At 42.6% G+C, this 26,466-nt stretch overlaps 2 protein-coding genes across 2 annotated transcripts in view; one reads left to right on the top strand and one right to left on the bottom strand.

The window, feature by feature from the left end:
* GABRR3 (gamma-aminobutyric acid type A receptor subunit rho3) overlaps positions 1–19,725 on the bottom strand; it is a gene marked incomplete at both ends in the record, with an annotated part of 51,016 nt that extends 31,291 nt beyond the window's left edge. Inside the window, 4 exon segments of the mRNA XM_081086005.1 lie at positions 6,897–7,105; positions 10,644–10,671; positions 11,016–11,100; positions 19,653–19,725. Of these exon segments, the coding sequence (XP_080942131.1) occupies positions 6,897–7,105; positions 10,644–10,671; positions 11,016–11,100; positions 19,653–19,725 (395 nt within the window).
* On the top strand, positions 3,824–4,576 carry LOC308516884 (ubiquitin-fold modifier-conjugating enzyme 1-like; the record flags this gene model as incomplete). The annotated part of the gene is made up of 1 exon (XM_081087980.1): positions 3,824–4,576. One exon carries the CDS (start codon positions 3,824–3,826, stop codon positions 4,241–4,243), a length of 420 nt encoding a protein of 139 aa, XP_080944106.1. The 3' UTR covers positions 4,244–4,576.
* Positions 19,726–26,466: the final 6,741 nt, after the last annotated feature.

Below are 26,466 nucleotides of genomic sequence, written 5' to 3'. Positions count from 1 at the left end.
GCAGTTCACATAAAAGACAAAAGCATCTTGTTATAAAATAAGTAGTAATGCTGGGTGGTTGATTTATTTTTAGCAGACTTGGCTTCATTTTGGTCTTCAGGTAAAATGGCCAGAATAAATGCTGTTTATATTTACATTTTCCTAGGTGTGTGTGTGTAGGCCACAGCAGCATGCCCTTGGTGTAGTCATTGCCGAAGGGGGTCTGTTCCTTCGTGAGCCTGCCTGCAGGGATGGTCTCCTCTTTTAAAGCAGGTTGTGTGCAACATTCAGTACACTGAAGGTAAGCTAAACCATCAACATCACTGGTGTTTTAAGATGTTATTTTATTGGAACAATGCCGGAAGCTGGAACATCCTTACTGCTTGACACAGTCGCTGCAGGGAAGAAACATCTGCACAGCATATGTTTCAAGGGACCTGGCATACTGTTCTTAATATGTTTGCTCCCCTTCTTGGTGTTATGTGTTCTAACCAGGGCCACCTCGCCGAGAAAGGTTGTTTCCCCAGGTGGGGATTTTTCCCTGGAGTTAGGGATTAACAGGACTAAGGAAGGGAATAAATCAGTAAAATCCCTTAACTAAGTGCCAGGCGGGTAGTTAATCACCTTAACTACGAACAATCACGCTTAAGCTACATAATCTTTACTTAGGATAATCTCCCTCAGTTACTTCCTTGTAGCTTATCAGAACAGTAGAGTAGTGACCTTGGAATGGAGATAACTAGCCCTAACCTTTGGAATAGAATGGATAGGATTAAACTCAACAGAACTAGATGGAGATGGGATTTTTGGCAAAGGTCAGATAAGAAACTATGGACATGAAACAAGGAACTGTAGAACGTCAAGGGAGGACCCAAAACATACCATGATGTGACTATAGAGGCATGCTTATAGGATCAAATGGTATAAATACAGATGTAACAGGAGAATAAAGAGAGAACCTGACTATGCTGATCAACTGAACGCTGTCTCTGTGTCCTTCATTCTTCGCCGACTCCGTCCACACCTTTGGGAACCCCTGGACTGCTAGGACTGGACCCCGGCAGAACAATTGACAAATGAGGGATATTAGCTTTGGGGCAGAATTCCCTGCATGTGTGATACGTGATCTTGTTTTATTTTTTGGCATTGCAACTGTGGCATAGTTACAATTTCTGTTCTGGTCATCACATTTAAAATTGGAAGAGTATGCACTTGATGAATAGAGTGCCTTCAGTGTACTGTTTCTTATTAACTTTAATTTTTAAAAATCAACTTGCTATAGACTTTATATACATTTTGTTAATTGCAGTTCCTAGTGAGATAGAAACAATGCATAGTTTTCATTTACTAAATTACAAATGTTGAGGCATAATTCTGAAAGTCCTCATATTTAGAAGTTACATAGACAACCTAATGAAATTTTTAACTATTTGTATAACTATTTGTCTATGTAACTTCTAAATATGAGGACTTTCATTTTGAAAGTGTACTGCTTTATGGTAAAAGTGCTTTTCATTTGTTCATTGTTTTCATTATTTGTGATATGTTGTCTTTAAATACAGGCATAAACCTTCCACTCTTGAACAAAGCAGCTGCTTTTTAAAAGCGGTAATTGCTTCTTTACCTTTATTTCTTCTGTAAATGAAGCTTTCTTTAAGAATGTGACTTTAAAGTGTTGTCTATTGCACAAAACAGTTGACACTCACTTATTGTAAAGTGAAGATTGTTCTACTGCATGTGAAGTGGCCATGCAAATTTCTGTATGTTCTCAGTATGCATCACTAGATAATAAAGTCTTTTGTGAACAAGGGGGGAAAAAAAGACAAATAGCTTCAAGTAAATAAAACCCAAAAGATAGTCTTAAAGAAAAAAAGAAAGATAGATAGAAAGAAAGAAAGAAAGGAAGAAAGAAAGAGAGGAAGGAAGGAAGGAGAAAAAAAAGAAAATTACTCAGAAGAAACCTCAGGGATCAGGGGAGATCATGGCTAAATGGATCTAACAGGATTGTTGCTGAAGGCAGGCCTGGGTGACCAGACATCACCTTGGGCGAGGATGAGGACCCTGATTGGATACGCAGGGTGATCAGATACTGAGGATGGGGGATTCTGGCTAAATTGACTTGTCAGACACAAACACAAAAAGCTCAAAAGGCAGGGTCTGGGGGAGGAGAAAGATCAGAGGAGCCTGAGTAGAGTTTGGTCAAGAATAGTGTTTTGTCAATAGATGGAACCAGTTGACCTGGCTCTGGGCTTGGACTGGCTCTGCTGGTGGCTAGAATAGCTGTGCAGACATTAATGTTGAGTTCTCCTGTGTTCTGGGACTCCCCAAGATCACTCTCGAGTTCAGTGATTAGCTAGAAAGAGTCACAAGAACTCCTCAAAGCTGTTATCTCAACAGTTATGTTTACTGCAGTGAAAGGATACAGATTAACATCAACAGTGGAAGAGGAGCCTGGTGCAGGGTGTAGGAGAGACCAGGAGGATTTTTCACTTGTCCTGTTCTGATGGGGTTATGTGGGCAGTGCTGCATTCTCCCAGCAGTGGTGGGCGACAGCACCCATGGAGTATTGCCAACCAGGGAGGGTCCCAAACCTTAGGGTTGAAAGAATCCCGTGAGGGCTGGCACATCGTATCGGTATGGCAGTCTGCTGTAGCCCAAGGCCTTGTTAAACAAAGACACTCTAATCAGACAGGATGTTCCAAGGGCTTAGAGGTTACCTCCCAGGTGCTGAGCCAGGGCCCAGTCTTTTTTTTTTAATATATTTTATTGACTTTTTTACAGAGAGGAAGGGAGAGGGATAGAGAGTTAGAAACATCGATCAGCTGCCTCCTGCACACTCCCTACTGGGGATGTGCCCGCAACCAAGGTACATGCCCTTGACCGGAATCGAACCTGGGACCTTTCAGTCCGCAGGCCAACACTGTATCCACTGAGCCAAACCGGTTAGGGCGGGGCCCAGTCTTTGGAATGTGCAGGCTGTGGACAATCAACTAAGTTACTTCTTTAAGGAACATCCTTTCATTGAAATAATTAACTTAATACGGTTGATTCCTAGTGAAGCTTAACTCCAGTACTTATCAGACCTACTTTACTCCTAATTTAAAGCACTATTGAAAGTAGTACTTTCCTTCATTGCATTTTTTAAAACATTGACAGCCTTCATGAAATGTCTGGCAATAGCAGCTTTGTACTTCAGTGAACAAGGTATTTTTAATGAACAAAGAGAATCTATGGCCACTGAAACAAATTACCATAAACTTGGTGGCTTAAAACAACGGAAACCATTATCTCACAGTTCTGGTGACCAGAAATCTAAAAACAAGGTGTCAGAGGCTCTGGGGCAGGGGGGGAGGGAGGGGACCTTTTTTCTGCCAAGGGCCATTTGAATATTTATAACATCATTCATGGGCCAAACAAAATTACCAACTTAATAATTAGCCTGAGGTGGGGGCGGGGGGTGGGTAAGGGGGCAAGATCAACCAAAGGACTTGTATGCATGCATATAAGCATAACCAATGGACATAGACATTAGGGGAGTGAGAACATGAGCGGAGGGATGGGAGGGCAATGGGGGGATAAGGACATACCTTAATCAATAAAGAAAAAACTCTGCAAATAAAAAACAAATTAGCGAGAAACGCCAGGATGTGTATGAAGAGACACCTAGTTCAGAGTTGCTGCAGCACCAAATGCGTAGCAAGGAGTGGTGGGCAAGACTCGAGGGAGAGGTCTGAGCACTCGGATTTTATCTTGGAGGCGTTGGGATTCCTTTAAAGGATTTTCACCAAGGAATATTCTGGTCAGATTTGAGCTTAGATCAATCACCGTGGCAATAGAGAGGAAAATGGAATTGACAGGGATAAGATTGAAGTATGTGGAGAACAACAAGAATGCAGACACTGATTGGTTCCGACTGGAGTCCAACAAGGAAGGGACTCGGTGGTTTGGAAAATGCTGGTACATCCATGATCTCCTCAAATATGAGTTTGACATCGAGTTTGACATTCCTATCACATATCCTACTACTGCTCCAGAAATTGCAGTCCCTGAGCTGGATGGAAAAACAGCCAAGATGTACAGGGGTGGCAAAATATGTCTGACTGATCACTTTAAGCCTTTGTGGGCCAGGAACGTGCCCAAGTTTGGACTAGCTCATCTTATGGCTTTGGGGCTGGGTCCATGGCTGGCAGTGGAAATCCCCGATCTGATTCAGAAAGGCGTTATTCAGCATAAAGAGAAATCATCTGAAGGATCAAGCCACTGAGGCTGGACAGGGGACCTTTGAGAGGCTACGTTCCTTTTTCCTGTGTGTCCCTTACTCATCTAATGCTTCCCTCACACTCTTTCACCCACAACTGTTATCAAGTAGCTGCAGCAGGCATTGCTGGAAAAAAAACCAACAAACAGTATTGCTACGAATGTGTAAGGCTACGCAGGGAGGGGAAAGCCTGGGGCTTTGAAAACCCAAAGGTCACTTATATCCCCTCCCCAGGTGGGGCGATGTGAGGTCCTGGAGGGACAGCGGGTGGCGGAAAGTGGGTCCGTGGACCTTTGGTTTCTGGAGATAACTCATCAATAAAAGCTGCTTCCTCTGGTAAAAAAACAAACAAACAAACAAAAAAAAAACAAATTAGCTTGCTATATTTGGTCAAACGTTTCATTAACTCACCCCTAATGCCTTGGCAGGGCCAGACCAAATGATTTCGAGGGCCTTATGTGCCTGGGGCCGGACATTCCCCACCCCTGCTCTAGGGGGAAAATTCATTCCTTGCCTTGTATCCCTTCTGGCCGCTACCAGCATTCCTGGGCTGGTGGCTGCATCACTCAATCTCTGTCTTAATGGCCACATTGCCTCTACTTTTGCTTTATCATTTCAATAGGGTCCCAACCAGATAATCCAGGAAAATTTCCCTATCTCAAGATGCTTAACTTAATCACATCTGCGAAGACCCTTTTCTGCCATATACAGTAATCTTGATAGATTCCAGGGACTAGGGTATGGGTATCTTTGGAAGAGCCATTTTTTTCAGCTTCCTTCAGGATCTTTCTGAGATTTCTAAGACACGGAAAAAATTAAATTGCTTAGATTTAGTACCAAACATTTTTTAGAATTGCTTATGATAAGCTACTTAGGATTCATTAGGCTAAAATGACATATGGAACATTAAAAATGGAGAACTGTGATAGCACAGTGCCAGAACTAATGTTTTGAATAAAAACACATGAAAAGGAAGTGAGAAAATAAGCAGGAACTTAAATGATGACTAGACCTTCCCATGGAAAATGAAGGAGATAGTTAAGAAAAGTATTCAGCTAATCCAAGACTGCTTGGTGGGGTGCAGAGATGGGGTGAAGTTGGTGAGGAGGAAAAACAATTTTACAAACCTATAAAATTGTGTGCCAGCCAGAGCCAGTTTGGCTCAGTGGATAGAACGTCTGCCTGCGGACTGAGGGGGTCCCGGGTTCGGTTCCAGTCAAGGGCATGTACCTTGGTTGTGGGCACATCTCCAGTGGGGGGTGTGCAGGAGGCGGCTGATCTATGTTTCTCTCTCATCTATGTTTCTGACTCTATCCCTCTTCCTCCCTCTCTGTAAAAAAATCAATAAAATATATTTTTTAAAATATAATAAATATAAAATAAAAAAATTGTGTGCCAGACCTTTAAGGGTTTCCATAATTCATCTCCACTCTATTTGTCCAACCTTATTTCCTATCATTCTCCAGCATATGCACAGAGTGGGTATAGTTAGACTAGGAAACCATTCTTTAAAATCTAGAAGTTAGCCCTGACCAGCATTCTCAGTGGTTAGAGCAGTGGCCCTCACACCATAGCATTGAGGGTTCGATTCCCAATCAGAGGCACGTACTTGGGTTGCAGGTTCAATCTCCAGCCCCACTTGGGGGACATGGGGGAGGCAACCAATCCGTGTGTCTCTGTCATTCTCATGTTTATGTTTCTCTCTGTCTCTGTCTCTTTGTCTCTCTCTCTGTCTGTCTCTCTGTCTCTTCTCTCTCTCTCTCTCTCTCCCTCTCTCTCTCTCTCTCTCTCTCTCTCTCTCTCTCTCTCTCCTTTCTACTCTCTCTAAATATCAATGGAAAAAATATCCTTGGGTGAGGATAAACAACAAAAACAAAAAATCTGGAAGTTAAACCAGGAAAAAAAATCACATCTTTCACTTGTGTCCTAATTTCCAGCATCACTAAACAGACAGCAGTGTTGAGTTTAGTGTAAAGTAAGACCAGCTTTGGTGTAGACCAAACATGTCAAACTCATGGCCCGCGGGCCGCATGTGGCCCACAATGAATATTTTTGCAGCCCAGCCAATATAACAGTATATTAGAAACGTTTTAATAAAAATTTTGTAACTTAATTTTTACAATATCTTGTTATACATAATTATTAATCTTGAACTACAACTTTCGCTAATAACTAATTACTATTATCTTGTTGCATTCATTTCCCTTATGCTCCTTATGCACAGGTGCACCATTTCTCTCCACTAATACTAGCAGTGAATATTTTAGCAGCCGATTGCCTTGTCATTAGTCTTGGGCTGACTTGTTTGGTGTGCGCAACAGGAAATATTTCGCTTTCGGAGAACAAGAAAAACAGGTTCATTTGCGTTATGCTTATTAATTTGTGCAGTTATTCAGTATCTGGTAAGTTAATGTTCAAGAAAAAATATTAATTTTTATTAAAATATTCTATTATTTTATGTTAATGATTACTCATTTATTTCAGCCCTTTGTGTTCAACATGTCTCTATCGAAATAAACATACATTTCTATGAAAATTGAAGCTTTTGCTTTTTTGCGGCCCACATAAACATAAACCTTGTTTATTTGCCCCATGTTAGCCTTTGAGTTTGACATGCATCGTGTAGACAGTCGTGGGACAGGAAGTCCAAGGCACAGACAGCTCTCCTCTCCTGAGACTGAAGAGGGCGTTGCCATCAGGGTGTATGCACAGCATGGTGTTCTCCACAGTCATTTCGTGGATGAAGGATCTTTTAGAATAGACAAAAAAGGTATCAGGCACCCAAATCTTTTTGATCAATCTATGATCAAAAGTCATGCTTTTGTTTGTCATGCTAGGGAAGGAGAGCTTTTCATCTTTCCAGTAATCCTATCTAATAAAAGAGAAACATGGTAATTAGCCGTACGTCTGCTACCCTTCCCATTGGCTAATCAGGGTGATATGCAAATTAACCGCCAGCCAAGATGGCAGCCGGCAGCAAGGCAGCTTGAAGTTAACCTGAGGCTTGCTTGCTTCAGTGACGGAGGACTCCATGTTCCCCGTCTGCCGCTGCCAGCCTCTGAGCTTGCAGTTTGAAACATTCTTACAAAGATAGAAGCTAAACAAAACCCCAGAAACCTGCTTTCAGCCAGCCACAATCTCAGAGCTGGAGTTGGAACAGTGTTTCGATTATAGAACCCAAACAAACCAGATACCTGCTTTCAGCAGCAGAGGCCTCAGAGCTGGAGCCAGAGCTAAAGCTGGCCCAGAATAAAAAAGAAAAAAAGGAGCAGTTGGGAGCTTCAGTCACCCCCAGCCTGAAAACAGCCCTCAGCCCCTCACCCAGACTGGCCAGGCACCCCAGTGGGGACCCCCACCCTGAAGGGTGTGTGACCAGCTGCAAACAGCCATCATCCCCTCACCCAGGCTGGCCAGGCACCCCAGTGGGGACCCCCACCCTGATCCAGGACACCCTTCAGGGCAAACCAGCCGGCCCCCACACGTGCACCAGGCCTCTACCCTATATAGTAACAGGGTAATATGCCTCCCAGCACTGGGATCAGTGGAGCCACGAGGCCTCCCAGCACCTGGATCAGCGTGACAGGGGGCAGCGCCCAAACCCCCTGATCACCCTGCAGTGTGTGACAGGGGGCGGGGCCACAACCTCCCTATCTGCCCTGCTCTGTTCGGGACAGGGGAAGGTGCCCCAACCCCCTGATCAGCCCTGCTCTGTGCCTGATAGGGGGTAGCTCCCCAACCCCCTGATCGCCCTGCGGCTCTGTGTGTGACAGGGAGCGGCGCCTCAAACCGCCCCCCCCCCCACGGGCCCTGCTCTGTGTGTGACGGGGTAGAGCCATAACCTCCCCATCGGCCCTGCCCTGAGTGTGAGAGTGGCGGCGTCTCAACCCCCTGATCGGCCCTGCTCTGTGGGTGATAGAGGGCGGTGCCCCAACCGCCCCCTCCCCCCCCGCCACGGGCCCTGCTCTGTGTGTGACAGGGTAGAGCCATAACCTCCCCATCGGCCCTGCCCTGAGTGTGACAGGGTGCGGCACCCCAACCCCCTTATGGGCCCTGCTCTGTAGGTGACAGGGGGTGGCGCCGCAACCCCCCAATCGGCCCTACCCTGAGCATGACTGAGGGTGGCATCACAACCTCCCGATCCGCCCTGCTCTGTGCATGACAGGGTGCAGTGCCCCAACTCCCAAATCGGCCCTGCTCTGAGCCTGACCAGGGGCTGCACCTAGGGATTGGGCCTGCCCTCTGCCACCTGGGAGCAGGCCTAAGCCAGCAGGTCGTTATCTCCTGAGGGTCCCAGACTGCGAGAGGGCACAGGCTGGGCTGAGGGACCCCCCTCCCCCCTGAGTGCACAAATTTTTGTGCACCGGGCCTCTAGTCTATATATATAAAAGGCTAAGTGTCCATCAGTCCGACCAGTAGCTATGATGCGCACTGACCACGAGGGGACAGATGCTCAACGCAGGAGCTGCCATGATGTGCACTGGTCATTTAAAAATAAACGGCACTGTGCTCTCTTTGGCAGAACATATACTAAAAAATAAACGGCACCACGAACCTGGCACCAACAAACCAACACTCAGCTTCCCCCAAGTGGGACACAGATCCCACCACCACCCTGGAGCGACAGCCCACCAAATTGCAGCCAAGGCTGCCAAGACCCCATGGCGCAAAATGTGGCCTACAGCCCAGCCCAGCCCGGAAACAGTGGCTGTGGGCGCCAGGTAATGATGTGATGTAGCAACGCCCAGCTTCCTCTCCCCAGCGACTAGCTTCCTTGGAGTTTCTTCAGCCCAGGAACCCAACTTGCTTTATACCCAAGTGCAAACATTTTACAGGTCAACCAAATGTTTGTGAAGCATTTTCACATGCCTCATCTCATTTGATCCTCACAGAAGTGCTGGAGTAGGTAGATAGGAGACTCAGTGGAATCCTATTTTCCTTTCATTAGCCAGAAAACGGAGATATAGAAAGATTAGAAACTTGACCCGACTGAAAAGAAGTAAGAAATGGTGAAACTTGAAAATGACTTCAGGCTTTCTCCTGCGCAGAATATAGTCAAACACTGCTGCAGTTAAATATTTCACCCTTTGTTCTCCCTGTGTGATCTACGATAATAATCTGCTCCGTGTTGATATTTACTGCTGTGTTGCTGACAATTACCTGAAAGAGAAGCTGGGGTGTTTCACTGGGCTGGAAAAAGTTTAGCTACATCAGAAAGCAGGTCTAATGAAGCAAGTTTATTTTATACATATGAAAGGCTAAGTTGACTCACACATGCACAATACATATAAAGCTCTCGCTGGCACCAATTGCACATGTGTGTTTCAATCTGTCATTGTCAATCGTGAATTTGGTTGACACTTCTATTATAGAGAAAGGGCGAATAGTGATATTAAAATATTTCTTCTAATTAATTTCTTTTCAATGTGTACGAATCCGTGCACCAGGACACTAGTGTCTGAGATAAAAAGTCATCGTAAAATCCTAGGCAGAGAGAAGAAAAGACAAGTCAAAGGCAGTAAGAATATGGTTCAGGCCCTAGCCAGTTTGGCTCAGTGGATAGAGCGTTGGCCTGGGGACTGAAGGGTCCCTGGTTCGATTCTGGTCAAGGGCACATGCCCAGGTTGCGGGCTCAATGCCCAGTGGGGGGAGTGCAGAAGGCAGCCAATCAATGATTCTCTCTCATCACTGATGTTTCGCTCTCTCCCTCTCCCTTCCTTTCTAAAATCAATAAAAATATATATTTTTTAAAAAAGAATATGGTTCAGATTGACCACTCAACACCATTAGTCCAGACTGTCTGCTGTGGGTGTTAATGGCCTGTAAGTAAATGGCTTATCTTATATTTCAGGTAGATTCAGGTTGAAGCTAGTGAGCTTCAGTTGCAAAGTCCCTCCCTCACCTGGACTCCAATAAATGTTGAGAGCTCCTGGGAAGCAGAGAGTATACAACTTGGGGGAGGAAAGCCAGTTACAACTGGGAAGAATTTCTACATAAGCTCTCTGGAGCATCACCTAAAGAGGTCTCAGAAGAAAAGCACCTGAAACTCCATGCTCTAGAACAGGGGTGGGCAAACTTTTTGACTCGAGGGCCACAGTGGGTTCTTAAACTGGACCGGAGGGCCGGAACAAAAGCATGGATGGAGTGTTTGTGTGAACTAATATAAATTCAAAGTAAACATCATTACATAAAAGGGTACGGTCTTTTTTTTTTTTTTAGTTTTATTCATTTCAAACGGGCCGGATCCGGCCCGCGGGCCGTAGTTTGCCCATGGCTGCTCTAGAATCTTACTTTGATTTCTTTTCTCGTTGTGAATAAATACTTTCATAACTGATTTTGTGTCCATAAATCTTATTATGGTTGTTAAAGAACCACCCCTACCCCCAAGTTGAATAAACCACAGTCCCACAAAAACCTGGATGCAGCATTTATTAGAACTGGTAGTGGAAGGAAAGTTGTCAGAGGTACTGGGACAGAGGCAATGATTTTTTGATGCATGAGAGACAGACAGGACCACGAAACGCTGGTTCTAAAATTCAGGTGTGCAAAAGAACCACCTGAATCTGTTAAAATGGCACGTTCCCCAGAAGGAAAAAGACAAGTAGGAAAGGAATGAGAATTGGAATCAAGGGCAGAAAGAAGTAGGTAGAAGAAAGTAAAACAACCACCACTTTATTAGCAAAGTAGGAAAAATAGACAACATACATAATTAAAATGATGTGTGGAAATACCACTGATTTTGACACTATTGAGTCTTCATCCTTTCAGAAAAAACCAGCACCTCCTGGAGAAACTTAGCATGTTAACCTCTGAAATGCTGGCAATGCTTTCAAGCTGGACATCTATTCCCACTGGCACTGAAACCCCTTCCGCAAGAAGAATGGGCAATATTCTGAGAAGCGACTAAAATTATTTTCATTCAAAGCAGAGAGAGCAATGTTGAAAATATACTTTCAAGATTTTTAAACAACACATTTCTCCATTACCTACTGATTTATTGTCGGGGTCCAACCCCAGCAGGTCCAGGGGTTCCCAAAGGTGTGGATAGAGTCGGCGAAGAAGGAATGACATGGAGACAGCGTTCAGTTGATCAGCAGCCTAGCCAGGATCTCCAGCCAAGTTCTGGTCTCGATCTCCAGAGAGGTTCTGCTTAGGATCTCCAGCCAGGTTCTGTATCCATGTTGTCTTGCTAGGTTCTCCAGCCAGGTTCTCCAGGTTCTCCAGCCAGGTTCAGTCACCAGGTTCTAGTCAGGTTCTCTTGCCAATTTCTGTAGTCAGGTTCAGTCCAGGATCTTTTGCTATGTTCTCTCGCTAGGTTCTGTCTCTAGGTTCTGAGGCCAGTTTCTGTCCAGGATCTTTTGCCATGTTCTCTCCAGCGAAGTTCTTCTGTCTCTAGGTTCTGTGTAGGTTCTGTGCCAATTTCTGTCTCTCTCTCTGTCTCCTAAGTTCTGTCTGCTGTTGTCTTGTTTCAACTGTATTTATACCAGTTGATTCCAATCCTATCAATCTCTATTCCAAAGGTTAGGGCGTTTCTTATCTCCATTCCAGGGAGTAAAGATTATGTAGCTTAAACATGATTGTTCGTAGTTAAAGTGATTAATTACCCGCCTGGCACTTAGTTAAGGGATTTTATTCCCTCCCTAACTTCAGGGGAAAATCCCTACTTGGGGAAACAACCTTTCTCAGAGAGGCGACCTTGGTTAAAACACATAGTGCCAAGAAGGTGAGCAAACATATTAAGAACAGTATGCCATATATGCCAGGTCCCTTGAAACAGCAAGGATGGACTGGCTCCCGGCAATTTATTATACATTCAGTTATAATAATAAAGGCACGTGCCTAAATAAATGTTATTCCAATAATCATTACACATTTGCTTGGGAACAATTCAATATTTTCCCTCTCATAGTATACTTACTGTATAAAAGTGGTGTTTCCAGTTTTTTGTTTGGGGGTTTTTTGTTTTTTAACTAGTAGGATGAAGCAAACATTCTTAGAAATGCGTTTGATGAGAGTATACTAAAAGTCAGAATTGGAGCAACTTCAGACAGAGAACTGCTGAGCTGTGCTTGCAGTTGAGTCTCAGAATCAGGTTCATGGGCCCAGAGAACCTGAATGATGATGCAAGAGAATCCAGTCCAGCCTGAGACCAAGCCATTTCCTTGTTACACCTCACAAAGGGTCTCACCAGGTCCTGTGTAAGAGATGCTGATGTTAATAACCTCATTATTCACACCCGGGCTGGAGTGGCTCGGTTGGTTGGGTGTCGTCCCATGCTCGGAAAGGTTGCTAGTCCGAAACCCAGTCAGGGTATTTGCCCAGATTGCAGGTGTGACGCCTGGTGGGGAGTGTGCAGGAGGCCACCAATGGATGTTTCACTCTCTCATCAATGTTTCTCTCTCCCTCTCCCTTCCTCTTTCTCTAAAAATCAATTAAAAAAATATCTTTAAAAACAAAAATAATTTCATTATTCAGTATTGTATATGAAATTTAATGGACATATATGCTAAAATATTTTATATAGTTATACATATAGTCTTCATATGTTTTCTTTTCATAGAGCCAGTTCTCAATTAAATTTTATTGTCTCTGTGTAGTCTTGAGTTGAAAAATACTTTCTTTTTTTTCTTTTTTTAATTTTATTTTATATTTAAAGCATTACAAATAGTAGTACATATGTCGAAAAATACTTTTAATTATTGTTGAAAAATAGAAATCTTGCTCTTTTTTAGCACTGGCTATTTCAGTCAATATTCTGGGATTTCAAAAAGTCAGGACAGAAAAGCTTCTTTACTAAAAATCAATGAATGTCCAGGTGTGCCACATGAGACATATATGTGCATATCATTCAATAAAGCACTGAGTTATTGTAAATACACAAAACATTATAAAACAAGATGTGCCTTGCCAGTCCCTGTCCAACATCTGTGACTTCCCCATTAATTGGCTCATATTGCCTTCACTTTACCAACACAGGTTCCCTTTCCTCTTTCATGAGTCCGACCCCTCCATCTCATTCCTCCAGCTGGCCAGGCACTGGGCCTGCCACTTACATATACTTCTGCTTCAGGTTCCAGGAATACCTTACCTGCATCTTAACCACCAACTGCTTCCAGCCACATTGGACCAATTGCTTTCTACAGCATTAATAATGACAATTCTGTAAATAATGTTGTTCAGTGATACTATGATTAAGCATCAACTTGGTAACAACTCAGTATTACTTCTTTGTAGGATTCAGCTCTGATGGTTTCTGTTTGCCTCTTCTCTGTAATTAGTAGAGATATCAAAATAAAAATTCATACTTACCTGGCAGGGGAGATACCATGATCACGAAGGTGGTTTTCCCAGGGTGAGGCTTGTCCATTGCACTCTGGACGTGCTGACCTCTGCAATTTCCCCAAATGTGGGAAACTCAACTGCATAATTTGTGGTAGTGGGGGACTGCGTTCATGTTCTCCTCTGAAAAAAATAAAATATAAAAATTCATGGGAAGATCTCATGCACGATTCTACTTGCCTTTCAGTATGAGCAACTCTTCCCATTAAGTCCATTACTCCAAGGGAATGAAAGGTTTGGAGAGGTAGCACAATGTTCTGAACAAAATTCTAGCATTAGAGTCACAGCCTGGAGTTTGAACCCAGCTCCCTACTCATACTGATCTGGGGTGAGTAACATCCGAAGCTTAGTTTCCTCATCTGTAAAGCCCAAGTAGTTGTATCACCTTGGAGGCTTGTTTGAAGATTAGAAGGAATACACAGTAAACTTAATAAATGACACTAAATGAGTGCTAATGCTACTGCAGTTAGGCCAAAAATGTGAGCCTACCCCTAGAAATGCAAGCAGCTACTCCCAGTCCTACACTCAAACATTTAAATAATCAGGCCATTGCTCACAGAAAAATGACTTAGTGTCTCCTGGCCAGTGTGGCTCAGTTGGTAGAAGCTCATCCATTCAAATATCTTAACAACCCACTTATTCATTATCTACTGGATCAGTAATACATACAACAGCATGAATAGTAACTATTTCATAAATACTATTAACTCTATACAGAAAACATTGGAAGCATAGTAAAAATTAAATAACTATTAACCATTATGCTTATGGTGTTGATTTCCCAGGATCACTTATTAGGTAGTAGCACACACATCTATAGTCCTTTTTAAAAAACATGGTTTTTTAAATTTATTTCAGAGAGGAAGGGAGAGGGAATCATTAATTGGCTGCCTCCTGCACATTGGACCGAGCCTGCAACCCAGGCACGTGCCCTTGACCAGAATCAAACCTGGGACCCTTCAGTCCACAGGCCAACACTCTATCCACCGAGCCAAACCGGCTAGGGCTATAGTCCTTTTTAAATATATCAATCTGGTTTGTATGCACTCTGGAATAAGGAAAGTTAAATGAAAGTTACACAACTTATTTATATAGTGAATTTAAAATACATTATCTGCCCTATTTGGTTTGGCTCAATGGATAGAGCGTCAGCCTGCGGACTGAAGAGTCCCCGGATCCACTCCAGTCAAGGGCACATGCCCAGGTTGCAGGCTCAATCCCCAGTAGGAGGTGTGCAGGAGGCAGCCAATCAATGATTCTCTCTCATCATTGATGTTTCTATCTCTCTCTCCTTCTCCCTTCCTCTCTCTAAAATCAATAAAAATAATCTATAATAATAAAAGTGTAATATGCAAATCAATCGAACAGCCCCACGACCTTCAGACAAAGTCAGGGCTGCGAGGGCCAAGTCAGCTGGGGTTGCGAGGGCCAAGCCCCTTACACGAATTTCGTGCATCGGGCCTCTAGTAATAAAATAAAATATATGATCTAATATATTACACTGTATCTAAGTCCTCATTACAGCTGTTTGCTAGTCAGAACCAACTTTAGTGGCAGACCCAGTGGCTGGCCAGCTGTACCATATATTTATTTCCCGTTTTACAGAGGACTGAACTGAGCATTTAAGGGATTTGCAGAAGTTTGGCTTTTACTTGGCTTTGCTAGGTAGAACCGACTTCAGCTCCATTTGAATAGGAGGGAACTCATGCTTAGAGAGGTTAGAGACCTTCCTGAAATCTAAAGCTCCCTAAGGCAGGAATATGGTCAGCTCCCAGTCTAGTCCTCCTGTTTGACTATTCTTGACTCAGTAGCCAGTATCTAGATGCTAAATTGATTTCACTTTAAAGAAACAAAGAAAGCATCATCTATAAGACTAAAACAAACAAACAAAAAAGCCCTTAGTTGTGGGAAATGGGAAAGGTAGAGAAAACATAAATAAGGAAAATGAGCCACAATTTATAACCCAAGTTAAACAAAAAGCTCCCCTAAATCTATATCCTCCTGTTTCCACATAATGAGTCGATTAATCTTCCAACGCCTTCTAAAAGTAAAAAACACTGCACAGCAGCTGGTTTTAATGTTAAAGCTAATTAGGAAAACACATTAAGGCAAGAGAAGTGCTGAAGTTACATTTAGCTCAAGAGGAAAGAAGTCTGTGCATTTGTTTGTGTTATGGACAAGTGTAAGAAAAGCGAAGATAAATTAAAGCTTGTCTTTAATATCCTGCAGCCTCATTTCCTCAGGAAGGCAGCCTTGAGAGAACAGAGAAATGGGTCACTGGTGTTAAGAAGCTGTCCTGACCAGGATAAGAGAAGGTTAAGGACTATATTTCACAGAGCTACCAGACTGGCACGTCGTCTGAATTTATGGATTTTTCTGCCTGAACACACAGGCCATTTGGACACCATTTAGCCCCAATTGTCAGAAAAATTTCTTAATCGTGGGATGATTTGCCACCTGCCACTAAGTAGCACATTTTAATTGCATTTTTAATAGCCCCACAAAGTAGCCTCAGGGAAAAAAAATTTTTTTAAAAAGCACTCTCACTTAAAAACAAAAATCTTTATGTGTATCTGTAGCCCATCAAGAGAATTAAAGGTCAATATTATGTTTTTCTGGAGTGTGGGGATGATACAGGGAAGGAGGATGAAGGCATAAGTGTTTTAAAATAAAAGCAGTGGGCACAGTAATCTACAGCAGTGTTTCTCAAATTGTAAAATGTACTCACCTGGGGAGCTTGTTAAAATGAAGATTGTGTCAGAAAACCTGGGAGGGGGCCTGAGTTTCTGCATTTCTAACTAACTCCCAGGTGACTGCTGCGGGTCTGGTCCTGGAACCACTTTGAAGGACAAAGCCTTTGTTTCAAGGACAGTCTTCTTTCTCTCAATCTTTCTGCCTTTCAGCAGTCCTAATATAGACCCATAAAGACCCTTTCCTCTGGATCAGGAACTCATGTGATTGGGGAACCTAGCCTGACACGAATTAGGGCAGCTTTGTGAGCTGGTGTTAAAAAGAGCATGTGCATCATTTTGAGCATGTGCTGCTCAGGAAGTGCCAGATCCAAGCCATTCCTGTGAGATTGGCGCCCCTTGTGGCTGAAAGGATCCATAGCTGGGCAACTTTATCAGGCTTTTCCTAAGATTTTTGCCAACTAAATGTTGCTAGGAAAAAGAGTTTAGACACTTAAAAAAAAATTTTTTTTATAGAGAAAGGGAGGGAGGGAGAGAGAGAGAGATAAAGACATCAATGATGAGAGAGAATCATCGATCGGCTGCCTCCTGCATGCCCCACACTGGGGATTGAGCTCAGAACCTGGGCATGTGCCCTGACCAAAATCTAGCCATGACCTCCTGGTCCATAGGTCAATGCTCAACCAGTGAGCCAGGCCAGCTGTGCTAGACACTTTTTATAGAATCATAGAGACCACGGTACAGAACACCTGGGTTACAGTGGTAGAGTAGATTATTGAAACGATGGGAAAATTTGGTTGGGGGAAAGAAACTGATCTATTGAGAATGGTAGTTAAGTCCAGCATATTTAGGAGAATTGTGGTAAGGATGACACATTTGAGACGTAGTGATCTAAAGAAAAGAGGAGAAAGAAATAATAGTCTTAGAAGTAAAAGACACATCTTCAAACTTGATTAATTTTTGAGGCTTTTAAAGTCTTAAATTAGACTCAATAACTGTGAGAAATGCTCTGTAAAAACAAATTAAACTCACCAAGGTTTAATCTGATGCTGATCATCTAATTCAGTAGTTACCAAATATGGTCCTCAGACCACCAGCAGCAGCACCACCAAGGAATGTATTACAAATGCACGTTTTGGGCCCACCCAGATCTAGTGAGTTAAAATTTGGCGGGTGGGGCCCAGTAACCTCTGTGTTAAGAATCCCCCAGGTGGCCCTAGCCAGTTTGGCTCAATGGATAGAGCATTGGCCTGCAGACTGAAGGGTCCCAGGTTTGATTCCTGTCAAGGGCATCTGCCCGGATGCAGGCTCAATCCCCAATACGGGGTATACAGAGGCAGCTGATCAATGGTTCTCTCTCATTGATGTTTCTATCTCTCTCTCTCCCTCTCCCTTCTTCTCTGAAATCAATAAAAAAATTTTTTTTAAAAAAGAATCCCCAAGGTGGTTCTGATGGTCACTAAAGTTTTAGTCACTAATTTAATAAAATCAGAGCCACATCCTTAGAATTGCAACCCAATGGATTACAGGAAATGTTTACAAAAAACAAAAACCCTCAACATAACTAGTTACCTGTTGTACTTTATTTCACTACAACATAGTGAGAATCAGGTTCTCCACCCGCCCTAAGTTCCGAAGTGTTAGTTATCAGAAGGCTGAACCTGTCCCACTGCGGGACGATCCTGCCTTCCACCCGCACATTCCCTTTTCTTCGATCCACACCTCTCATATTCTGAAAATGTCCAGTCAGGAACTGTGGGAGCGGGAGACTTAAGTCCAGGACAGAACATCCGGGTGGGTTAGCAGGAAGGCGGAGGGTTCGCCACACCGGTGTATGTCTGGGAACCGTGGCTCGCTTGGTGATGCGCACATTAAACTATCTGAGGGAGGAAAGACTTAGCTCCAAATATGCACCTCTCACATTGTTGGTGCTCTTGTTCCATCATTAAGAAGGGTTCAGGAGTCTGGAGAAGGCTGTAGATTAAATAGGAGTCCAGAGACAAAATTTTGAAAGGCATTTGGGGGTCAGAGGAGGTAAGCTTAAAGCAGCGGTTCTCAACCTGTGGGTCGCGACCCCTTTGGGGGCCGAACGACCCTTTCACAGGGGTCGCCTAAGACCATCGGAAAACACATATATAATTACATATTGTTTTTGTGATTAATCACTATGCTTTAATTATGTTCAATTTGTAACAATGAAATTGGGGGTCACCACAACATGAGGAACTGTATTAAAGGGTCGCGGCAGTAGGAAGCTTGAGAACCACTGGCTTAAAGGCAACTAACTAAGATCTAAGTTCTCCTCGTTTCAGGACCCCATGCTTTTTATTAACACAATTTGTCCTGAGGCGAGGCAGAGATATACACTTCAAAGGGTCAGGTTTATACAGAGGCATTGTCAGATCGAGTTAGCCTACGGCTGTTCAGGTGTTTGGACAGTAGGAGGCAATAACATGTAGATTAAAACGCCCTTTAGCTGTCTGGCAGCCAAGCAATCATCCCTTTCAGGTTTGGGGAAATGCCCTCAGCCATTCCCAACAGGTGACAACATATGTGACTCAGCCTTTGTTGAGTCCCCAAGTTCCATCAACCTTTTGCTGAAACTCTTGAAATTATGACATGCTGGAATTGGCTTCCGGCATCACATGGCCCTCTTCTGCCCTCCTGACCTGCTGTTGCACTTTGCTTCCACCGCCTTGAGCAAGAAGCAAGAAAATTTCTTACCCTCTCTAAGTCCTCATTTCCACACTGGAACATTAGGGACTGGGACAGCGTCTGCTTCCTAGGGTCACTGTGAGGGGGGGGGGGGGGTGCACACTGCCTGGCACACCAACATTTAGCTCAGTCTTAGCTGCTGCAAGTGACTAAAAGGAAAAAAACTCAGTAGAGTTATCTGGAAGTCGGGCATTTGGCATTCTAGTGCTTCCATGATAGCCAGGTGCTCCAGGTTAAAAGAATATTCAGGAAGATTCTTATGAATAGCATCATGTAATCCAATGTATAGGTTTTAGTTGAAACAAACTGGTGTATATAAGCAGGAAGTGTACTTTTGGTCAAGAAAATATCATTATAAAAGGCTTTTTTTTAAATTAATGGCCTTTACTTGCGTCTTGGTCTTAATTGCTTCCAATTTTCAACTTCATTTTGTAAAGATAATACTCACCCCAAGCCCCGCTGGCGTGGCTCAGTGGTTGAGAGTCGACCTATGAGCCAGGAGGTCATGATTTGATTCCCAGTCAGGGCACATGCCCAGGTTGCCAGCTTAATCCCCAATGTGGGGCGTGCAGGAGAAAGCCAATTAATGATTCTCCCTCATCATTGATGTTTCTTTCTCACTCTCCCTCTCCCTTCCTCTCTGAAATCAATAAAAATATATTTTAAAAAAATACCTTCAAATCCAGGTCTCATTGCAAAATCATGGTCCTCAATGTGGAGAAGTTGCTCATATTTCAGGGGCCTCATTCTGGTTTCTTGCTTGCTGTCCCTCCAAAGGGGGAAAATACTTTGGAGATACATATGCTTCCGGAGGTTTTGAGTTAGGTTAGACTTCAGCGTCAACACAGTATCCTCTGAAATATATACATGAAAGCTAGTTTTCTCAGTTCATATTACACATGGCCAAAGCTCTGCCAACATTTACTCTTTATTAGATAGGGTGGGTCAGGTCTGATACACCAAACTTTGGAGCACCTCAAATGAAACACTGCGTTTGGATGTAATGCACTGACAGGCAATGTTCCTCAGAATGTGATTTTTAGACCAGGAGAGCCTGGCCACTGCCACCTGGGTGGAGGTGATCAAAATTCAGATCCATGGACCCCATCCCAGATCGTCTAAACCAGAACCCCAGAAAACAGGACTTAGGAATCTGCATCAAACATGCTAAGTGATTCTTGGAGTCATTAAAGTTAAACTACTTTTTGCCCTAAGACAGTTTAAAAAAAAAAACACCTGCAAAATTGTAAACTGATGAAAATGGTTTTACAAAAATAAAAAGGAGCAGAAAGTATACATACAGGTTGAGATTAGAGGTAGAATCTCTGCAGTAGGTTCTAGAACTTGAGGGGTGGCAATGGAAATGGAGAGAAATCCAAAGAAAAAAATGAATGGATTTGGCGACTGATTGGGCCTGATGCCAAGTCCAGTTCTGAAGTAGGTGCAATCCGTTTTCACCTACAGGCCTCTAGAGCAGTGGTTCTCAACCTTAGCTGCACATTAGAATCACCTGGGAATCTTTTTAAAATCCTGATTTCTGGGCCTCGTCCTCCGGAAGTTCTGTTTCTTTGTTACTAATGTTGTGGCCCCACCCCATAACAAAGAGGCTACTAGGCGAATGTAGTTACTGTGAATTCCTGATATGCTTTTGCATTAATAAGTGTCTTCTCCAGCAAAGAGATCTAAGTTTTAACATGAGACTGGTGGATGCAATTTCTTAACTTAGTAAAGTGACTTCGATGGTGGGAATTTCACATTCTGAAGCGGATGGTTGAAGAAATATGTCCAGGCTTATGGGCCCCTGATATTACCCAATATGTTCTTTCAGTGGGGACATTTCAGGCTGAAATGCTGAGAGATGTATACATGCATTTTTGCCATTGATAGAAATGGGGATGTTAGAGAAAGAAATCTGTTTTGGGTAGAAGACAATAAATTTGATTTTAAACAAATTGTCATTGTATCCTATGAATAATTGAATACATAGAACTACTGTATTTCTTCCAAGGGTATAGAATTAACTAGAAAATCTCTTTCAAGGAGCTAGAATGAACTATTTATTGAAAAAGTAATAGCAGCCCTAGCTGGCTTGGCTCAGTAGATAGAGCGTCAGCCTGCAGACTGAAGGGTCCCAGGTTCAATTCCGGCCGAGGGCACATGCCTGCGTTGCGGGCTCGATCCCCAGTAGGGGGTGTGCAGGAGGCAGCTGATCAATGATTCTCTCTCATCATTGATATTTCTGTCTCTCTCTCCCTCTCCCTTCCTCTCTGAAATCAATAAAGAAATACATATTTTAAAAAAAGAAAGAAAAAGTAATAACAGTTCATTTTTATTAAATGCCTATTATGTTCAAGACCCCATACCAGATGCTTTTGTAAATAGTATTTTCTTTGATATGCATCTGAATCACCTGGACTGCTAGGCCCCACACCTAGAGTTTCAGATTCAATAGTTTTGAGGTATGAAAATTTACATTTATAACAATTTCTCATGAGAACCACTGGAAAATAGTAGACATTTAATAAAAGTTAGTTATTATTTTAAGAAAAATGCAGTGCAACTTTGGATGGAAAGTCATGAAAATTTGCAAACTCCTTTTTTTTTTTTTTTAAATATATTTTATTGATTTTTTACAGAGAGGAAGGGAGAGAGATAGAGAGTTAGAAACATCGATGAGAGAGAAACATCGATCAGCTGCCTCCTGCACATCTCCCACTGGGGATGTGCCCGCAACCCAGGTACATGCCCTTGACCGGAATCGAACCCGGGACCCTTGAGTCCGCAGGCCGACGCTCTATCCACTGAGCCAAACCGGTTTCGGCATGCAAACTCCTTTGGTAATAAAATACAACTAAGTGGCACATCACTAATGTGTCATTCCGGAAGCATAACTCTTCCTGAGATTGGAAAGGATAAATCTTAGTTAAGAATCCCAAGATTCTGAACACAGAGCCTGCTATGAAATGCACTCTGAAAGCACATGTTCTTACCGGAGGGCTCTTCTGATGCACAGTGAGATGTTCCACATTTATTTACATTTGAATTTATTCATACCACATCTGTTTCTCAAAAAGGATTATGCAGCTTATATACTATTTAAAAGAATTTTGAAAATCTATGTACTCCACACGTATTTAAGTAGACATCTACAATTTTTTTATCAAAAATGTTTAAATTATTTAAATATTGGTCATTTGAAATAAAACTTATATTCCTCCTTTTAAATGTATCCATTGAATCTAAATACTTTCATTATGCATTTTTAATTACATAAATAATCTCCTCTTTAAAAATCAGAAATTTAAAAAAATCAGAAATTTTATTTCATTCTTTGTTCTCTTTAAACTTGCATTTCCATGTTATTCCTTCATTTATCACCCCATTATACTTCTTTTCAAGGAAATACATATACACATTAAAATAAATTTTAAAGCTTTCATAACTATTACAAATGGGATAAATGTAACTCATATACATGTTGATAAATACTTATTCAATTATGAATACATTTTTATTGGAAATGTAAATCTTAATGAAATGATGGTACATTATCTACAATTATTTCTTGTATCCATATATGGATATTACTCATTGCTACAATGAAACCAGGTCTAGCATAAAGTCTATTACTAATTTTTACTTTAAAAGTTATTTTTATTTTTTATTGAGATATAATTAACATCCTATATAATAAAAGCCTAATATGTAAGTTGACCGAACTGAGGAATGACCAGTGGAACAACCAGTTGCTATGATGTGCACTGACCACCAGGGGGCAGGGGCTCAATGCAGGAGCTTCCCGCAGGCCCCAGGCCCCAGGCCAACCAAGCGGGTGCCACTGGGGGCCCCCCCAATTGCCCTGCCCAGCGGGGGGCAGGGCTGGTGAGCAGGCAGCACCAGCAGGGGGCCCAAATCACCCCACTGATTGCCCAACAGATCAGCCCTGATTGCCAGCCAGGCCTAGGGACCCTACCTGTGCACAAATTATGTGCACCAGGCCTCTAGTAATATTATATTAGTTTTACATATACAAAATAAAGACCATCTGTCACCTGGTAACAAAATAAAGGTTTTTTTCTTGTGATTTAACTTTTAAGATCTACTCTCTTAGCTACTTTCAAATATGCAACACAAAGTAATCCTTCAAAAGAACCAAGATGGTAGCATAGGTAAAAGCTTGTACTCACTGCCTCCCACAACCACATCAAAATTACAACTAAAATACAGAATTGCCATCATCCAGAACCGCCTGAAAGCTGGCTGAATGGAAATCCTACAACTAGTGAAGTAAAGAAGAAAACACATTGAGACTGGTAGGACGGGTGGAGGCACAGCACCTATATGTGCTGCTTTTTTAATTGAGAGGGAGATTGTTTCTGTGGAGGCCCCTGTGTGGAGCAAGGGGTCCCAACCCCACACAGATCCCAGCCCAGGCTCCCAGAGCTGGGAAGAGAAGTCCCCATAACTATAGGCTGTAAAAATGAGTGGGGATTGGGGCTGAGTGACACAGAGGCTGCTGGAGACTCAATTGTTCTTAAAGGACCAGCACATGAACTGAACTTACAAGATCCTGCTTCCTCTGAGCTCCAGGACCAGGGTTAGGTTCTGGGGGACCCAGACACATACAGGAAGGAACTGGGTTGTCTGGCATCAGGGCAGGAACTCAGGGGTGACTTTCTCCCAGACAAAGGTGATTGCAGGGGTCATTGTTCCTGGGCTGTGTTCTCCCCTGTTATAGGGCTGACTGGCAGCCATTTTTGTTTGCTCCATCCTGGTGATTCCCTGAGACCCCACTCCATCCAATTGGCAGCCCCACTCAACCTGTGTGAAGCGGCTTTTGCAAATGAATGGCCTGTCCTAGCTCAGGTTTCACACTTCGCTAAAATTTCTCAAACAAGCTACAGCTGGGTCAGCATTCCACAAACCTATCAAGAAAAGGCCCAAGACCTGGCACTACCACAAGCCTGCATTGCTTCAAAGCTGGGGCTTGCTTGGGCACTTACAAACCCAAGTAGCAACCATCTTCAGATCTCTCTGTAGCTCCTGCCAGGTCGCCCCCGTCAGTGGCTGAATTTACACCTCCCTGGAGATCCAAGAGTCACTGAACTTGGTGGAAAGCATCAGATCATACCAGATTACAACTCTACCCATCCATAAGCAACACACTCAAGGGGCATACTCAGTGAGCACCAAAGCTCCACTGAAGCAAGTCCTGCTCCATAGGGGCATCTCCAGCACAGCAGCTCTTCCACAGTAGTCACAGCTTGTCCTCCCAGCCAATGGGCCTGGAGGTCAATTCCTCCCAGTGACACCAACATCAATCAAGGCTCAAGTACAATAAGACTGTGAACACAGCCCACACAGGGCACACCTCAACTAAGGTGACTGGGAAGGCTAAGCTACTGGGCCCTACAGGACACCTGCTACACAAGGCCACTCTACAAACTCCAGGAGATATAGCAACTCTACCCAATACATAGAAACAAACACAGGGAAGCAGCCAAAATGCAGAAAAAAAGAAACATGTCAGAAATGAAAGAAAGCAAACTACTGGATACAGAATTTAAAACCAAGGTTATAAGGCTACTCAAGAATCTTCATAAGATCTGCAAGGAACTTAGTGAGACTTTCAAGAATCTTAGTGAGAATGCCAAACACATGGAAAACAACCAGTCAGAAATTAAGCATATACTGACTGAAATAAAGAATAATATACAGAGATTCAACAGTAGAGTAGAGGATTCTGAGAATCAAATCAACAATTTCAAATATGAGGAAGGAAAAAACACCCAATCAGAAGAGCAAAAAGAAAAAGAATCCAAAAATATGAAGATAGTGTAGGAGCCTCTGGGACAATTTCAAGTGTACCAACATTTGCATTATGGAGTGCCAGAAGAAGAGAGAGAGCAAGCTTTTGAAAACAGAAAATTTCCCCTACCTGGTGAAAGAAATAGATTTACAAGTCCAGAAAGCACAGAGAGTCCCAAACAAGAGGATCCCAAAGAAGACCACATCAAGATACATCATAATTAAAATGCCAAGGGCTAAAGACAAAGAGAGAATCTTAAAAGCAGCAAGAAAAAAGGCATTAGTTACCTACAAGGAATGCCCATAGGACTGTCAGCTGATTTCTCAACAGAAATTATGCAGGCCAGAAGGGAGTGGCAAGAAATATTCAAAGTGATGAATAGCAATGACCTACAACCAAGATTACTTTACCCAGCAAAGCTGTCATTTAGAATTGAAGGTCAGATAAAGAGCTTCACAGACAAGAAAAAGCTAAATGAATTCATCACCACCAAACCAGTACTACATGAAATGTTGAAGGGTATCCTTTAAGAAAAGGAAGAAGAAAAAGATAAAGATAAAAAATATGAACAATAAAATAACAAATATGCAACTAGTTACCACATACATTATATCCCATGACTTATTTATTTTATAACTGAAAGTTTTTACTTTTTTGCTCCCTTCACCCTCTTTGCCCACCCGCTACTTCCTGCCCCTGTTCTCTATCTGTAAGCTTAATTTTTGTTGTTTTGTTTTTTAAAATTCACATATAAATTAGATCATATGATATTTGTCTTTCTCCGTCTGCTTTATTTTACTTAGTATAATGCCCTGAAAGTTCATCCATGTTGTCACAGTTGGCAATATTTCAATTTTTTTTAATTAAACCTTTATTGTTCAGATTATTACAGTTGTTCCTCTTTTTTTCGCCCCATAGCTCTCCTACACCCAGTTCCCACCCCAACCTCTGCCCTTACCCCTCCCACTGTCCTCATCCATAGGTGTATGATTTTTGTCCAGTCTCTTCCTGCACCCGCACACCCCTTTCCCCCAAAGAATTGTCAGTCCACTCCCTTTCTATGCCCCTGGTTCTATTATATTCACCAGTTTACTCTGTTCATCAGACTTTTTTATTCACTTGGTTTTTAGGTTCACTTATTGATAGATATGTATTTGCTGTTCATAATTTTTATCTTTACCTTTTTTTTCTTCCTCTTCTTAAAGAATACCTTTCAGCATTTTATATAATACTGGTTTGGTGGTGATGAACTCCTTTAGCTTTTTCTTATCAGTGAAGCTCTTTATCTGACCTTCAATTCTAAATGATAGCTTTGCTGGGTAAAGTAATCTGGGTTGTAGGTTCTTGCTATTCATCACTTTGAATATTTCTTGCCACTCCCTTCGGGCCTGCATAGTTTCTGCTGAGAAATCAGCTGACAGTCGTATGGGTACTCCCTTGTAGGTAACTGAGTTTCTTTCTCTTGCTGCTTTTAAGATTCTCTCTTTGTCTTTTGGTCTTGGCATTTTAATTATGATATGTCTTGGTGTGGTCCTCTTTGGATTCCTTTTGTTTGGGGTTCTCTGCACTTCCTGGACTTGTAAATCTATTTCTTTCACCAGGTAGGGGAAGTTTTCTGTCATTATTTCTTCAAATAGGTTTTCAATATCTTGCTCTCTCTCTTCTTCTGGCACCCCTGT

Source organism: Myotis nattereri (assembly GCF_964212035.1).
Source record: "Myotis nattereri genome assembly, chromosome: 3".
NCBI lineage: Eukaryota > Metazoa > Chordata > Mammalia > Chiroptera > Vespertilionidae > Myotis > Myotis nattereri.
Note: the sequence above shows the minus strand (reverse complement) of the source record. Positions and strands in the feature narration are given on the sequence as shown.